Source organism: Thamnophis sirtalis, unplaced genomic scaffold, assembly GCF_051295495.1.
Source record: "Thamnophis sirtalis isolate CommonGarterSnake01/CBP01778 unplaced genomic scaffold, rThaSir2_p1.2 scaffold_8, whole genome shotgun sequence".
Classification (NCBI taxonomy): Eukaryota; Metazoa; Chordata; class Lepidosauria; order Squamata; family Natricidae; genus Thamnophis; species Thamnophis sirtalis.
Window position 1 is genome coordinate 21,456,035 of NW_028261388.1, and position 18,627 is coordinate 21,474,661.

At 36.6% G+C, this 18,627-nt stretch overlaps 1 protein-coding gene across 2 annotated transcripts in view; it reads left to right on the forward strand.

The window, feature by feature from the left end:
* Window positions 1–18,627, forward strand: part of TNFRSF19 (TNF receptor superfamily member 19) — a 57,538-nt gene that overhangs the window by 19,079 nt on the left and 19,832 nt on the right. For both annotated transcript variants that reach the window (XM_087721223.1, XM_087721222.1), the window contains 4 exons: window positions 11,384–11,473; window positions 13,181–13,291; window positions 14,774–14,952; window positions 16,243–16,328. In XM_087721223.1, coding sequence (XP_087577349.1) covers window positions 11,408–11,473; window positions 13,181–13,291; window positions 14,774–14,952; window positions 16,243–16,328 — 442 coding nt within the window. In that variant the 5' untranslated portion in view covers window positions 11,384–11,407. The remainder of the gene's footprint in view (window positions 1–11,383; window positions 11,474–13,180; window positions 13,292–14,773; window positions 14,953–16,242; window positions 16,329–18,627) is intronic.

The following is an 18,627-nucleotide window of genomic DNA, read 5'->3' on the forward strand; positions in this document are numbered from 1 at the left end:
TAGGTTTTTGTACTTTCTGAGGGCATTTATCAAAGGAAAGAATGAAATTTAGTAGAAGACTAAACGGCTGTTGTTCTTCCTTGGAATAATATTGCTATGCCCAATGAAGTTGGTTACAAATAATATCTCTATAGGACTGCAAGGTAGAGCTCTTAAAGAGAATGTTAATATTATTTATCATCTGCAAACACTGGTCTGTAAATATGTGTAAACTCAGCAACGACACACAGTATTGAGATCAATATGTGATGGTTGGGAACAAGTGGGTTTGCTTGCCAGAAATGCTGGCATTCAGTTGATAAAAACTAGAATTTTTTTGGTTTGGTTCAATACTGCTTTTCTGCTGTTGTGGGTAAATACCTTTATTTGTATGATGAAATTGTTGGCAAACAAACATGATCTTTCAGCTACTTTTTCTATCTCATATACTTAAGCCTTCATTGTGTAAATATTTCCTTATCCTATTCTTTGAATAAATACTCATTCATTTTTTTGTAGTGTGGGAAGAAACAGTTTGATTCTGGTTATCTGGAACTCTATGTTCCAAATAGATTTGGTAAATTCAGATCAGGAACAGCTGCTCCATATTCCTCCTCCTAGACTAGAGGAATGGAGTGAGAAACAAGGTCTTTTGTGTTGTTGCCCCATCCAATAAACAGCTTAGGAAGCAAAGAAAATGACACCTTTTCATGGCATTTTTGGTGCTTAAAAGGGAATTTGAAATGACTAAAACCTGTCATTCACACTATTCAATGCCCTTTCTTTGTAGGTCATTTTTGGGGTGGGTGTGGGTGAGATTATGTTACTTGCAGGATGTAGGATATAATTTTATTCCAAGAAGAAACCTAGTGTTCCAGAACTCGCTTACACATTTATGTTAATTTATTACATTTCTAGCCTTCTTTCTAGCATTTATAGAAAAAAAAAACTATGCAGGTGCCAACTAAGAGTGAGTTTGAGATTTTAATTCTGTAGGAAGTTCATCTCTGCAGTAGGTTTTTTGATAGTTGGGCACTCAGGTTTTGTGGAACATTTTAAAAATTTGAAAGTTGGCAGCTAACTACAATATCTGATGACATTAAAGATGAGGCTGGTATATATCTGTCTAAGGCTGAAACTACTATTCATTAATATATTAAAATTAATTAAATAATTAATTAATTAAACTCCAAATCTAGCATTACTCAAACATTTGGTAAATTTTGTTGATATGTAAAGTATTTTCTCTAAATACTGTTAATTAAGTTTGGTAATGTATGTTTATAAGATAGAAATATTTGTACTGAACACAGAAGCAAGAAACACACTGTTGGCACAATTTTGTTTCTTTCAAGAATTGCTTCCAGGCAAGTCAGTTATTTATATGTTTCAAATCTTTACTTTTCACACAGAAAATTAGATTTAAAAGTTATAGTGTTATTAGTGCATAATCTAATTCAGAAATCAATAGCTTAATACATAGTTTCTACATTAGCTGAGCTATCTTTGGGTATTTTTGTAAAATAGAGAAAGCGTGTGAAATTTGTCTGATCTTTGAAAAAGTTTAAGTCTTATCTGCTGTGAAGTAGTTCGGAGAATTTACAATTGTTGAAAGTCTACATATTCTTTGAAATATAATATCCAGATGTTCGGAGTAGTTCCAGCAGTAACTTTACCTTAGAGCCATTTGATGAATTGCAATAGTCAGAAGGTTGAATAATTCTTCCTGTAAAAATGAGGCTGCTTACTTCTATCCTAGCAGTTGACAAGATGTATTGCACTAATACTAGAATCATCTCAAGTGAAATGTTTAATGTTAAAAACTAATGTGACATTCAAATTTGCTGAATTTCTCAAACAGGGTTTGGCAAATTAAGTAGGAAAATATTGGCTATATTATTGAATACAGTAGGAAAGTGCTTCAATGTTTTCGTTAGGAAAAATATTTTTTAAAAATACTGACAAAAATATGCAGTGTTTTAGACTAGTATACTGCATATATATGACAGTAACTTTTAAGATTGAATGAACTTATTTAGTATGCCTTTTGTTAAACACAGGTAATTGGATATAATGGTGCATTTTTATTTATCTTAATTGTATCCTTTTCATAGCAGTTTTGTGCATTACAATTTTATCATTTTCTTAGCAGGATAAACTATTTTAAAACTGTTAATGCAAGTCAAAATACAAGTGAATCTGTGAATCTGGATTCACATATCACATGGTAAAGAAAATATGGTTTATTTGATTTTAGCTCAATATAATCCTGTATGAACTGTCATTATTGTTAGTAAACCATGATTAGTATGATGTTAAGCCAACTTTTTTCCCCTGTTGCTTACGTTTTGTTTCTCAAATGTATTGATTTTTATTTATTTATACATTAATTTGTAGGGCCACCCATCTTATGAGCATTACTCTCAACAGCTAAAAACATGTTAAAAGTAATTTAGGGTAAATATGTTCAATGGTCACTGAAAGAAAACCCAGGCAAAACAATTGACAGAAAGATGTCATATGGTAGAGGCTGAGAGCAGAGGTCTAGGTAGCCCTAGTTTAGATACGTTTATTTATTTTTTACCAAATTGAAAATCTGTATTAGAAAATATACATAGTGTTATCTATTCACTTCACCAGGTGAGTTCTTTAAAATATTGTTAGTCTAATTAACAATTTATTTAGCTGAATTGATCATATAGGTTAGCTTTTCCTCATAGTCCAGATATGGTGGGTTACAATTTCCAAGAATTCTTACTGTAAATTTTGACTGCTATAGAAAGATACTTACTGTACTAAATTGGGAGAGTTGAGTTAATTAAATGAAATATATAGGCAGATTATTTTATGCCCATAGTATATTATACCCATGATAATATTTCTGCAGCATGTTTTGTTTCCATGATGTTGACTGCTTTCTGAAAGTATTGGGCAATTATAGCAAGTCATGCACTGACATGAGAGAAATCTCTATATTGTATATCTAAATTGATTTTTGTAGTTTATTAAATTGCATTTACCAAGCGGCACGGTAGCCTAGAGGTGAAGACGCTCACCTCTCACTCGCAAGGCTGAGAGTTCAACCATAGGCAGCAGCAGATATTTCCATATCAGGGTGCAAAGAGGAAATATATGCTGTGAACGGGAGGGGAGGGCGAGCTGCAGCTGGTGCAGCTGGAGAGTGTTTGCAGTAGTGCCTCCCGGTTTTATTTTATTTTATCAATTTTTAGTACTCCCATTGGAACCTTTTTTATTTAATTAACATTTTTTGATGGAGATAACAGCATAAAACATAATACAAACAAAAACTTTTGTTGCTGCTGAGAATTAAAAAAGCATGGGCAAAAGAAAGAAATGCCATGGCACCAGCCCAGGATCTCTCCCTCCAGTGAAGACAGCAAAACAACCAAGAATTGAGGAGCTCAAGATATCTGTAAGTAAAACTAACCCTCCCATCCCCAACAATTTGCAGAGATTAGAACGAGACTGGTAAAAAGATGTGGCAAAACAGCATTTACTAGACTTTCCCGATCTGGCGCAGGGTGGGATGGGGGGAACAAACTGAAAGCCAGCTCTTCTCACAAACAACTAGCCCAATAACTTCCTATATGGAGGCTGAGCTAAAGGCAAAAAAGGCGACCAACAACCAGATAATTCAGAGTATGGAGAGTTTACCTTGGGAAAATTCAACTGAGTTTATGGCAAAGTAGTGCCTTCTCACAGCGCAAACGGTGGTTTCAATATTTGAACAATTAATTGCCATCCAACATGATGTAGAAACATTGAAAAAGATTTAGCTGTTTTTCTTCAAGTACAATATCGGGCCCCAGGTACCCCCACTAAAGTTCTTGCAGAAGACTTGGTTAACTCCCATACGCAGGATAAGGAAAAGGAAAAAGAGCAAAGAGCCAGAGAAACAGTTAAAGAGTTGGATAAAAGGTGGCAGTCCTCTCAGAAAAAACAGCCCCTCCCCAGACAAGGCAACGAGAGGAAAAGATATCAATAAAGAAGAAATCAGGAAAGCATTCCTCCCTCAATTACAACAATCACATCGCTCACTACAAACCCAACGGATAGCTTTTAGAATCCATTTGAACGGACTTAATTATGGATGTTGGAATTCCAGAAGTGCAATATTAAATTCCCTAAGCCAGCTTCTTCACTGTCACAGGGGCATGATTGATCTCCGTGCTGTGGAGTGGTTACCTGAAGCCCCAAATTGTAAGCGGATTCTCCTGTCTTTCAAACAGCCCACCATACCACAGATGTTATTCAAGATGAAGGCATATTTAACCTCCTTCCAAATCTTTCCCATCAGAGTCTTTGGTGAGGAAAGGGTTACTCCATTAATAGCTAACATGCAAGCTCCCAAGGTCGCTGCCTCCTCCTCATTTTCAACCTTGGAAAAGAGAGAGAAAGACAATGGGAGTCAACCAGTCCTGCCTGGTGAAGAGATAGTTAACAGCACAGAAGCTGGTCTCATTAACGCTTTTGGTGCTTTCCCAAGGAAAGAAAAGACAATATATTATACAAGTTAGAAAATTTAAAGAAATCCTTATTGGTCACAATGGACACAGCAGAGCCGCTTATAGATCTGCTTTCCCCAATAATTGAGCCTCTCACTTCTCCCCCAGAGAACAAGGGATTACATGAATATAAGATCATGGAAAATAGAAGCCAAGACCCAAAGGGGGTATTAGAGATCCCAGTAGAAATGGAGATGTTTTTATCCCTGTGTGAATATCCCATGACACCTTCAGCACCTTCAGCCCCAAACCAAGAAACTGAGAGTCGACCCACGTCAGAGCCACCATCTCAAAGAATGAAAGACGATCTAATAATGCCTTCCCCCACACCCAGAGAAGAGGAATCGGAATGGCAAGCTCTGTTAGCTGGTACGAAAACCTCTTACCCTGAACAAGTTCTTCAAGAGTCTACACATGACCTAGACGGGGCCTCCCTATTTTTAAAGAAGGCCAATTCAGTTTGCGATGACACCTCAATCAATGGTAGCAACCAGACAACTTCCCTTTGTATAAATCAAGTTTCCTGATGAGCTGCAAAAGATGACACACTTTCCCTTATAACCTGGAATATGACAGGTTGGTCTGTTCCATCAAAAGACCAACTCTTTTTTAACTATATATCACAATTTGACATCCTCTTCTTGCAGGAAACCTGGTGCTCCACAGAGATTCAGTTAGATGGCTTTTGGGTTAACTCAATCCCAGCTGTCCCAAGCAAGGTGTGGGGGGAGAGCTAAACGGGGTATTGTGACATTAATTAATACATCATTGCAATTTAAATGTGTACCACTACCACCTTTCCAGCCATGGGTTGTAACTACATTACTCTTATTTAAACAGGCGGAAATTTTGTTTTTTAATATCTATATTCCTCCACTTAATAAGAATAATGTGACTAACAAGATTTGGGATAGCATAGAAGATTTTATTCTTGGCTATTCAGCCAAATTCCCCAAAGCTGCAATAATTATAGGGGGGGACTTAAACACTAGAATGGGACCAAATGATCAAGCATTATTTAATCATTTTAAGATTCACTATGATGAAAATGTAACAGGAGAATCTTTGTATTCCAGACAATTTAAAGACCCTAAAGCTAATCGGGCAGGTTTGTGTGTAAGACAAATGACTGTATGTTTGGATCTTTGTATCCTTAATGGGTCCCCATGGGGCGACTTTCCAGCAGAATATACTTATTGGGGAGCAGGAATAAAATCCACAGTTGATTACTGGATAATATCATGACCTCCTGAAGTTCTTACAGAAGATGGAGGTAGACTCGCGACTGGAAAGCGATCATAATACAATACTCCTTACTCTCACATTGTACCAGAAATCTCTAAGGGCAGGCACAGCCTACCTACCCAGGTTAGAGACTCAAAATACCCAGGTAAAAATTAAATGGAATGAGAAAAACACTAAGGAAGTTACCAAATGGATGTTAGCCCACGTACATCTCTACTAAGAAATAAGTGTGGAGGATCTTATCTAGAGGGGTTTGAATCCTTAATTTTAAATTTGAATTCAGCTCTCAGTAACAGATCACTAGCTCACTCCAAAAGACAGGATTCAAAGAACAAAAAATGGTTCGATAGAGATTGCGTGCAATTAAAAAGGATATATAATATGGAATACAAGAAAAGTAAAAGTGCCCCCTTTGAGGATCACACTTACTACTTAAAGCAGCTGAAAGCACAATATAAGAACTTTCTAAAAGAAAAGAAAAGTGCGGCTCTGAAGGAGTCTTGGCATAGACTAATTACGGCAATCAGGACAAAAAATACATCCCTTTTTTGGTACATCACCAGGGGATTGGGAAAACCTCCCCTACCCCCAACAAATCAGGTTCCGATTCATGCCTGGGAAGAGTATTTTAAGGAGCTTTATACAGATCCTGACTATGTAACCAAGAAGAGTCAAGCTAGTTTGGACCAAACTCCTTACTGGCCCCCTGTTATGCCAGAAGAGATATCCCGGTTGATCGGAGCCCTAAAGGCTAATAAGGCACCCAGGGCTGATAATGTCCTGCCAGAAATAATCAAAAAGAACGCCAGTTGGTGGGCTCCACTTTTAGCATCACTCTTTACATTTATAGATAAAACAGGCCATATGCCTAGAGATTGGGGAGTAGCAATTATCATATCAATTTATTTAAAAGGTAATAGAAATGACCCAGGCAATTATAGACCCATTAGTCTTCTAAGCATTATTAGTAAACTGTATGCCAAAAACCTAAATTATAAACTTCAAGATTGGCTAATTTCATGGGGGATAATCAAAGACGAACAAGCCGGTTTTAGAGAAGGAAGATCTACGGTGGATCATATCTTGGTACTCCACCATTTAGTACAAAAATACACATATAAAAAAAAATCCTCCCTTTTTGTGGCCTTCCTTGATTTTAAGCAGGCCTTTGATTCAATATCCAGTATCACCCTCTGGGAGAAGTTAAAATGCACCACTATCGATAAACGCCTCCTCTTCCTCATACAAAAATTGTATGCCAATTCCACCTTGAAAATGAGGTGCAATCCCCAAGGGAGTTTAACTGGCCCAGTAAGGGTACAAAAAGGGGTATGGCAGGGTTGCATCATGTCCCCCTCCCTCTTTAACTTACATATTAATCCCCTGATTGATCTCTTACAGAACCCTGATTTCCATCCTCCTAACCTAGTACAACGCAAAGTGCCAATTCTCTTATATGCTGATGATGCCGCTATCTTTTCACAATCCCCGGTAGGACTGAATAGAGCAATTAGGGCAACACTCAGTTTTGCAGGCAAAACAAGCTGGTCCTTAACTTTGATAAATCAAAAATTTTAGTTTTTGCTAAAAGACCAAGCCAATACTCCTGGAAAATAGAAGGACATAGTTTGGAACAGGTTAGAACATTTAGATACCTTGGGGTGGTTTTCCTGGATCACACATTGCAAGTAGCCAATATGTCCTCAAATGCAATTAAACATTTCTTTTATACAGGTGGAGGTCAGTTAGTACCTGCTTCTTAAACCTTTTTGAGGCCAAAACATTGGCACAAATTCTATATGGGGCATAAACAGGAATCCTTGCAAAGAAAGGCTTGCTAGAAACCATACAAACCAAATTCCTGCGAGCCATCTTAGCTGCACCCAATGAAACTCCAAATGCCCACTTAAGAATTGAGACAGGCATGCCTCAAATTCAGGTAAGAGCCTGGAAGATGATGATCATTCATTGGCTTAAAATGCATTTCTTCCCAGAGGGACTATCCCCACTAGTGTTGATTGACAACTTTTCCTCCCCCTGGAAACAGGCAATTGATCACAAGCTGGGCTCTTATGGGCTTTCACTGGTATTCCCTAGGCTTTGATCAAGCAAAGCAAGTAGTAATCAATAGAACGAAGGATATGGAGTTCCAAGAAGAACTAAATAGGTTGCCTCTCCACAGTAGGGACAGAATCAAACAGGGTGTGGGAATGGGCAAGATATCTAAATGACCTGATCTTTCCAAAACAAAGAATAGCTTTCTTCAGAGCCAGATTTAACATTCTTCCTTCCTGTCCCTCCGGGGCAGGTATAAGAGAACACCTATAGCAGAACCGGTTTGTATATGTGGTAAAGGAGAAGTGGAAGATAATTCACATGTTCTATTACATTGCAAACTATACAGAGCTTGTAGGTCTGCACATATTCTCCCCTTATTAGAGAGATTGCCAGGGAGGGCAGACAATTTTTATCTAGGCTTTTTCCTTCAGGACACTAACCCGGTTACCACGTATGCAGTAGCAAAGTTCTGTGCTGCTGCAATGTCCATAAGAAAAAAAATGGCTACAGAAGTATAGTTGTCATCTTGTACCAATTATCTGGACATATCTCTAACAATCTTTGGACCATTGTATTTACTCCTATGCTTAACAGCGTTGCACCCAGGTAAACCAGGGAATGACCCGAACAATCTGAGAACATGTATGTTATATTCCACTTTTAACGTCAATACTTTTTAATTATATCTTAATGTCAGTACTTTTTAACATATTGTAAAAACTAATGTGTATTTCTGGTCTTTGACCGTAATAAAGATTTACTTACTATGCTGTGAACTCCGCATAGGCGTCAGGAAGGGTTTCTGGCCAGTAAATGCTCAGCAATTCAGGTCATGGATTGACTCCACCCTGACTAAAGGGATTAAAGGGTCATAAAAAGGAACAAAATGCATTTGTATTTTCTCGTTGGTAGCTTTAATTTTTTTCTTTAGAGTAATGAATGAAGGTTTGTTATAAAAAAAATAAAACAGTCAAAAACTGTTCATTCTGTTTTGACGTTTTAAAAAGTGTATTAAAAATAAAAAACTGGAAAAAAGGAATAACTTAGTTATGATATACGTTACTTTGCATTGCAGTATCCTAATTGCCTCATAACCAGTGATATTAATAGGGTAATTAGTATTAACATACAGGTAGTCTTTGACTTATGACCACAATTGAATCCAACATTCCTGTTGCTAAGCAAAATAGTTATTATCTGAGTTTTGCCTCATTTTACTATCTTTCTTGCCACATTCATTGTAAATTACTGCAGTTGTTAAGTTAGTAACACAATTATTAACTGAATCTGGATTTCCCATTGACTTAGCTTGTCAAAAGGTCACAAACAGTGGTCACTTAACCCTAGGACACTGCAACTGCCGTAAATATGAGTCAATTGCCAGGTGTTTGAATTATCATATGACCATGGAGATGCTGCAATGGTTGTAAGTGTAAAAAATGGTGCTAAGTCGCTTTTTTCAGTGCCATTGTAACTTTGAATGGTAACTAAACAAACTGTTGTAAGTCTACCTATAGTCTGTAACAGTGACATGCAGTCAGGGGAGGCAGGGCCTCGCCACTGTTATCATGAAAAGAAAAAAAATGTAAAAGGAAAAAGGCTGAGTTAGTTGCTGCCAGAGTCACAGTGGATGACTCTGCTTAGTGCTTAACTGTTTAAAAAATCCTCTTAAAAAGTGCCCTCTACAGGAGGAGTCAGGAGAACCACGTGCTTCATTTAGTCGGACTTTATGATCACTCGAGCATAGTTAAGCAAGGTTTAAAAGCCCAACAATTATTTATGTAGATGAGGCACGTGGTTCTCTTGCCTCCTCCTGTAGAGGGCATTTTTAGAGGCTTTTTTAAACAGTTAAGCAGAGTCATCCATTGTGGGGACTGGCAGAAGCTAGCCAGCCTGACCTCAGCAGCTCTTGCCTTTTTCCTTTTACATTTTTACATTTTCATGATGGCAGGCTGGAAAAGGCATGTGGGTTGGAGGGAGGGGGAGGAATTCAAAATTAATGTAATTTGTAAGTAATTGTAAGTAATTTGTGTGTGTGCTTGTTTGTTTGTTCCTTCACTCAAACGCACTCTCAATTTGAGAGAGAGTTTGTTTGAGAGTGAAGAGAGGGAAGGGGGTAGGAGAGGCAGGGAGGGCAGCCCACCAGATTTCTTTCTCTGTGTCCATGTCAGCCCGCCCGCAGAGGTGGGTCTTTTGCCCGCCTCTGCTGGCGGGCTGCCGCTTTCTTTTGCCCAGAGGCGGGGCAGTTCAGGCAAGCTGGCGGGCTGGCGCTTTCTTCCTTTTGCCCAGAGGCGGCAGCCCATCTGAGCTTCCTGCCTCTGGGCAAAAGAAAGAAAGCGGCAGCCCGCCAGCTCACTTTCTTTTGCCCGCCTCTATGTCCACCGCAGACATAGAGGCGGGCAGTTCAGGCAAGCTGGCGGGCTGGCGCTTTCTTTCTTTTGCCCAGAGGCGGCAGCCCGCCAGTTCACCCAAACCCGCTGAATCCCACCACTGCTTTTGATACAGAAAAAGATAGTCTAAACAGGATTAATATCACAGTGACTTCAGATTATAACTGATATTTTATGGAGAGTGAATTAGAATTTGGGAGTTAAGCAAAAACCCGTAGCCTAAGTTTATTTCCAGAAAAACAAATGCTAAGATCAGATATATTCAACAAAATGCAAGGAAACTCAGATACAAAGAAAGTTGAATTAAGTAACAAGATAGTGAAAGTGCTAACAACAAGAATGCTAACTAGAGTAGCTAAGAAATAACAAATTTTGCTGGAAACTAATGTCTAGCTTTAGATAGTGGCTAGAAGAATATATGGGCTCCAAATATTGCCTCTTGTTTCAATTATAAGATGACATCATATTTGCTCATTAGCTCACATATCTAATCACATTATTGCATACATATGCTTAACTCAAATAATTAAAAACCTATTAATTGCATAGATCTGTAGAGGACTATAACTCTTCCTCTTTAGACTTGTCTTTGCTCCATACCTATTAGGATCTTAAATGAAGTATGCTGGTCTCTGATTTAAACAAATTCAAAAATTCTCCTAAAGGAGTTTTATTAGAGAGAGAGGATTTATCAGTAAGTTTACTTGAAATGCCTTTAATTGTTGGAAACCTAATATTTAATAAAAGTTCTTTGAATTAGGAAATCAAAATGTATTTGCTTATATCTTCATGTTTTAAATCATTCTTCCTCTAGTGAAAATTAATCTGGTTTAATTGTAGTTGGAACTAAATTAGGAAATGCAATATGATGCTAATTTGCAAAGTAGACAAGTTATTTTGTAAATGTTATAGCTAATATATATTTAAACAACCACATTGACATTTTGGTCAATAATGTTTCTGTCCTCTTCATTTTTCTACTATTATTAAAAATTATGGGTTTGTCCCTTCTTCTAATAGTAAATGCATAGATAGCATTCAAATAGTGGTTATGAGAACTTTCTCACTGAAATTTCGATTCAGACATAAAATCCAGGCATAACATTATTACTGTGTATTATTTCTTATATGGCATAGGCATAATTGTACTTTACAACCTTACAAATTATTTTTTCTTGTTTATAGGTCTATTTCTTTCTTAAAGGAAAAATGCATAGACAAAAGTTTGAGTGGCAATATTTCATCTTTAGATTGCTGATACTTTTGATATATGTTGTAAGTAGATAAACATTTTTCTTACTATGCATTGTATGTTGTACTAGTAAATGTTCTTGCAGTCAGAAAACTAAGTAATTGGATAGTTGTTTTATGACCACAAACCAGCATGCGAAGCACTATAAAGTTTGTTTGTATTGTTTGCTTACACTGCAGCAAAGGAATTACTCTTTTATAAATGTTGACTTACTGACCAGATGTCGTTGTTTATTATATCAGATTAATCTGATCAATATCAAGTTGATTAACACAAGTTGACATTAACCTAAGGATAGCTAAGTTAACATATATTTATTTTAGTGTAAAAACAATAAGAACAACTGTCTATCCCCAGGTCCTTGGGAAGGACTTGACAGGTTGAAAAAATGCCAGCTCCAATCTAAACATCTGGCTGACTGTGTGACAAATAATAGTAATAATAATGTTACATCTGGCTGACTGTGCAACAAACCATAATAATGTTGCCCTGGAATATTTACAAAAAATACAATTTGCCTGCAAGTAAGTACTGATGGGACCACAAATGACTAAGTAATAGAAAATGAAAAGGCTAAAGTATTCTGGGACATCAGAATTCAAACAGACCTGACACCCCAGACTTAACAGCTATTGATGAGAAAGACAAAAAAAACATGATAATAGTGAAAATAGCAGAAGAGAAGAGAAAGAACTGAAGAAAATCACAAAATACAAAAATCTGCAAATAAAAGTAGAATTACTATGGTAAAAGAAAGCAAAGATATACGTACCAGTAGTAATATGTGACTTGGGTATAATCCCAAAACATCTAGAGCACAACTTCAATACCATTGCCATTGACAAAAATCACCATCAGTCAACTGTAAAAGGCAGTTTTTCTTGGAACAGCTTACATTCTGCAATAACAACTTTAATGTCATCAAACAACAACATTTGCCTATCCCAGGTTCTTGGCAAGGACTGAATAGGTAGATAAAAATGCAAAATCCAGTCTAAACATCTGGCTGGCTGTGCGACCAACCATCATAATAATATAAGCATGGGTGATTTCTGTGTTGTCTAAAAATTGCAGATGCAAAGCAATCTGTACAAATTATTTGGAGGAGTGGTGCACAAATGAACTTGCTGCTGCGTCTTTTGAAGCCCCAATGTGGTTGTTAAAATGGCAAAATTTCATCTCCACAATATACATATGAGATAGGTTGTCTTGAGATAACACAAGTAACCCAATGCACCAAGTCATCCTTGTGTGAGGATTTTAGCACAGATCTCCCCTATTCAAGTTCATTATCTTAACTACTATATGTCTGTGGAGATTCTCAGCAATTCAGGTCATGGGTTGTCTCAAAGTGCTTTTTTCAAAAGGCAACTGGGCTTTTTTCCTTGGGGAAGAAGAATAAAACATTTTGCTTCCCTGCCATCACAACCAATGAAGCTTTTTGGTTTTGTTCTTCCTCAAGGAAAAAACAGTCCAATTGCCTTTTGAAAAAGCACCTTTGAGACTTAACTACTATACAACACCCATTCTTGCAGTATAAACCTGGGGATTTGGGGGGGGGGGGGGTTCCCCAAAAACTCTTCTAGTTATATATGTTCCCGAACTTTGATTAGCAATTCCAAGTACATTTCTGTAGCTATGTATTTTCTTGGGAGTAAATTTTGAGTATGTATAGGACTGTATTCGTTTCTTTAACAATGTAATCTTAACTGCTTCTCTTTTGTTTGTAGTTAAATGTTATAATTTGTGAAACTGGAGAGTGTAGAGAGCAGGAGTACAGAGATCATGGTGGAAACTGTATATTGTGTGAACAGTGTGGCCCTGGAATGGAATTATCTAAGGTATGTTCATATAAAATTATGAAAATTATTCTCTTGATTTTTCAAGTTTGATAATTACTAACTATATTTCTCCACTACATATAGCACTGAAAAAACATTTGTAAATTAACTTTTTTTGGAAATTGCAATATTATTTACTAGAGAGGTCTTTTCATAGTTTAAGGATTAAACATTCATTCTTTCATACATTTTATTTGTATGGCCACCCATCTCACTTAAGACAATGCAGGGTCACAGTGCAGGGTTATTGTGTTCATGGTGTCCCATAGAAATTATTGCACCCATTGCTACATTTTCCATTAATTAAAGGCAGCCTCATTTAGTGTACATTGTAATAGATGAGACATGGTTATGCTCCTGCTTCACTTAAGGCTGAAGCTCGACCAGCAGGCCATGATTTCTACTTGCCCATTGAGTAGTACCTAGCAACCCAGGAGGATCCCCAAGTCATGGTTCTTCTCCCCTAGCATCACTTCCTGAAAAGACAACATGTGAGAATCTCAGTGGACAAACAACAAGTCTATTTTGCTTGAGTTTAGTTTCACTTGATTCTAATTATCTTCAAATATTGATTCAAAACATTGACCACACTGTCAAATTGGTGATGCACATTCGGATGTGATCAGCAATTTGCCGATATTGCACCCCATATTGATAGATGCTTCTCCCACTGGCTTCATATAGAAGTTAAAAGGAACTGAGCCCTGTAGCACTTCACAAGTAACAACACCAGGCTGATCTTTCTTTCTCTGTAAAGAACTGTATCTGCCTATATGATAATTGCCTAACAATAGATTATTTTTAATTATTTTGCAAATTTATTTTCCCCACTTGTAAACAGCTCCTATTAGGAAGCAGTTTTTTACTTGATAGAATTTTATGGTTCTATTATATTTTCTGATATTTTGTTTGGTTATGTACAATTTCATGTATTTTATGTGAGCCTCCATGTATTGCAGAATATGAGAGGGGGAAGGGGGAGAGAGACTTTGCATTATATTTAACATATAGCTTTTTCTATTGTTTATATAAAATAACAATTGTAAGCATTTTTGTTGATCATATACACCTTCAGCTTAGCTCGGCAAGTTTATATTAAAATTATTTTTTGGGTGTTCATATAATTGCTTGAAGGACTTCATAGGCTAGCTTCTAAATTTTGACATTATTGGCATAGTTTAAAGATGGATGTGCCATCAATTTTCATAAATTTATAATAATGAAGCAGTGGGAATCTACTGAGTCCTTTTTCATTCAACTGCTAGGGTTTCTGTGATAAAGTGGATAAATTAGTATTTCTTATAAAAGTAAAGGGGATTATTACCAATGGACAGCACTTTAGAAACTGCTGAAAAGACTATTTTATCTCTGGAAAGTTTTTATTTTCAGAAATAATTACCCTGAGACCTCATTTCATCTTTATTGCTTCCCATTATTCATGTCTCTTTGGAAGTGTCACAGTAGTGTTCGTTAATCCCACAGGAATGCGGTTTTGGATATGGAGAGGATGCCCAATGCATGACATGCAGGCCAAACCGATTCAAAGAGGACTGGGGCTTTCAAAAATGCAAACAATGTTTGGACTGTGCTTCAGTAAATCGATTTCAGAAAAGCAATTGTTCTGCCATTAGCAATGCTGTTTGTGGAGACTGCTTGCCTGGGTAAGTTATAGAAGGAATGATGAAGGACTGTGAATAATTTGTATTCTCAGTTTTGGCTGGCTCTGCTACTTAAAGTTGTCAAATTGCTTCTGTACACTGCAGTGAAAACTTGCTTTCATGGTTTAAATTGAGAGGAGGGAATGTCTGTTGCTTCCAAATGTCCATTCAATATAAATATCTATAATATTAATAGTAAATGCATTTATTTTTGTTAAAGAAATGATGCAGTTTACATCATTCCACAATTTTAATTATACAACTAATGTTAATTGATATGTAAAATTGTCCACTGGCCTGGGTATTAAGTCTATTACATCAAAGTCAGTCTGCTAGATTTTCCTTCTACCATGTCTTCCAGATACCTTGCTCTTAGGGTGTTCTGATGAAAAGTCATCTCACAATAGCAGAACTTCCTTTTCTTCAGAACTCCATTATGCAGTGCACATTGCTCAGATATGTATAAAGGAGAGATAGAGATACCATATTTTAGGTGGAGATGTGGAGATCTTAAAAGTGGCCAAAGAAGAATTGCTGACATAGCCCTCCCTTCCTGCTTGACTGCCCAATGATGAGTTGGAAATCTGGGGGGGAAAGGATTAATTTATGTTGGTTTCAGTGTGACAACTCTCAATATGATCCAAGAGTCTAATAAATTAATTTTGCAGATCACATGAAAAATTGCACTGGCATTCAAGCAAATGCAAGTGCAGTTCCCCATCAGATTTCCAATTGAACAGATGGAGGTGAAGGACAAAAGTAGCAGTGAGTAACAACAAGCTATAGTAAAACAAATGATGACAAAATAAAAAAATTCACCAAATTCACCTCAGGATTTTAGACCAAAGGCTTAAACTTATAGGCTTTATGGGGGAAGTGAGCCTAGAAACCTGTTTTTTATTTTGCCCAGAATGCATTGGGTTGCAGTGATGAATTTCAATGTTATGCTTGCCAAAATTTGGCACAGTTTCCTGCCATTTTAGTTAGTTCTGTATAGTACTGTGCATCATTTTAAAAACAATCTTCATAAAACTTAAGAAAAAGCAAAATCTTGCCCATGCTTGTGCATTTGATATGAATCTGCTTCTTTTTCATCATTGCTGTGCTCACCGCTGCCCTCATTTTTCTGTCCAATAAAACATTAAATTGTCCTAGCCCATCAGAAGAGTGTCATTACCTGAACCTCTTGCTTAATCACAGTTTATATGATCCCATCTTATTTCCATATCATTTTATTGATTTTATTAGCATAATTCTGTATGAAAAATATGATATTTTTCTTGTGTCTTCCAGATTTTATAGAAAGACAAAGCTTGGGGGCTTTCAAGATATGGAATGTATTCCTTGTGGTGATCCACCTCCTCCTTATGAACCACATTGTAAGTGCTTCTGATATTAAAATATTAGAACGTTCATGATGTAAACTGCATCTTCCTGGTTACTGTGACAATCTGGATGGCTTGGATTGCTATCACTAAGTAATACGGACATATAATTTCACACTTTACCATTGCATCACTTGGCAACATCAATCCCAGTCCCCAATTGTTGTTATAGCTCCAGACTACCTGTATGTCCATAATTATTCTCTGGAGAGTTACAAAGAGTGTAATTCTGAAGAAGTTCCATATGTTTGTGGGCTTTGCGAAGCCCCCTTAAAAAAACAAAGTTGCCTATATTCTCTTGAGAAATAGATGAGGTGAGGTCTTTGCATGGTATGGCATGGTTTTCATGGTATGGCAACTCTTAAGTCATATTACTTTTAAGCATAATGTAATACTGTTACTATATCTGACAGTAGTAGCCTGACTTGATAGGTACATGAAGTACGTGCAAGAAATTATTTTTATGCAAAATGAAGGCAGCAAAATTGATGGATTCTACCTGGGCCTTTATTTAAAATGGGTCCCCAACTCTCAAGGTGCAGCTCACTATCGGGCCACGGCCCATTCAGAACCAGACAAGCACAAGTGGTAGGCGAGGGCACATGTGAAACTCCATTTGTGCTTCGGAACTGAACAACATAAGGGGTGGCCGAATGCATCTGTGTGTGCGCAGCTCCCATTTGCACGAGCAGCAGGTGCTCTCACTCACACCCAAAGCTCCATTTATGTGAGCAGTGGACATGCATGTACTCCATTTGCACAAATGGAGCTGTATGTGCTTATGCATGCGCTTGCCACTCACACAGAAACATTCCTCCCTCACCAGGCCGCTAAGCTGGAAAGCTGATTTAAAACATTGTAGTTAATAGTAAATAAGACCAGCCAATTTGACAGCATTGGTATGTGATAGGTTAGGGACTGGCAACCAGGGTAATATATTTTCTGCCAATATAGTTTTTTGCTAAACAAAATGTGAGGAAGAGGTATATTAGTATTAATGAAATATATCATTAGACTCACAAAACCCAATTTTAGCAGAAATACAGATTTGTCATTATTTAAAAAAATTGAAAGAGACATTTTAACAACCCTGTGAAGTCAGGAATATTGTGGAGAATAACATTGCTAATTGGAAAAGTAAAACAGTAGCTTTTCAAACTGAAGCATTTAATGAAAGATCCCTTATGGAGAACAACAATCAGAATTTAGTAATATGAAACCTGTTGCTGTTCTCATCAAGTCGAAATATGTTGTTTGAAGATTTCCCTACATCTGTAGATAATTATGTGTATTGGTGAATACTGATATTAAGCTGTTTTATAATACTTTAATACTCGGTAAATTGCTTCAAAATTAACCAATTTATTTCAGTTTTTTGAAACTTTAGTGTATTGTAAATAAAACTGGCACAATAATTATGTGGACAAAATTAGAAATGTTTAGTAAGCATGTTCAATTTCATAGAACTTCCCCAAAGTGTACGCTGATACCCTATATTACAGTGTGTTACTGTTTGCTCTTGAATGCTAAATTGGATCCACACAGCCTTCCCAGGCTAAAATCCTATGATCATATAATGTGATAGCAACATTAATAACGATCAGAGAATGTTGATAGCAGTTGATTATTACCTAGCTAGCTATAAATTTCAGGGCTGCTTTCATCTACTCTCCATCACAACTCCATCAGTAGATCTTTTAAAACAGAGTTATGGTTTAAATATTTACTCATGAAAAAACTCGTTGTGGATTGTAAAAAGGCCCTCAGAAAGTTAAAAGGACTTTCTGAAAGGAGAATAAAAGGCAAAAGAAGAGAAATCACTCTTGAGTAAACATTTATGATAAACACTGAATTCTGTAACATTCAGTAATAGCAAACAATGCGGTGACATATGTTGAAATGGAATCAAGAACAAATAAATTTGCAAAAAATAAAGGAAGCATTTCTGAATATTGTATATTATATTCTGCTAGATATAATATGCATAAAATGTACTGGATTTTCAAAAACTTGAAGGCCTGGAAAAAAGCACGTAAATATAATTTTAGTTATAAATTTATAAATACATGCTGGTTGCCAAGCAGCCAAATTTAGATTATGTGATCATGGGGAAGATGCAACAATCGTGAGGATCATTGGTAAGTCACTTTTTTTCCAATGCTGTCATAACTGTAAATGGTTGCTAAAAGAATGATTGTAAATTGAGGACTACCTGTATATTTACCATTTCAGGAGAATAATAAGTGAACATGCAATTTACATCACTGCTAAGACTTTTTGTTTTTTAGTTTAT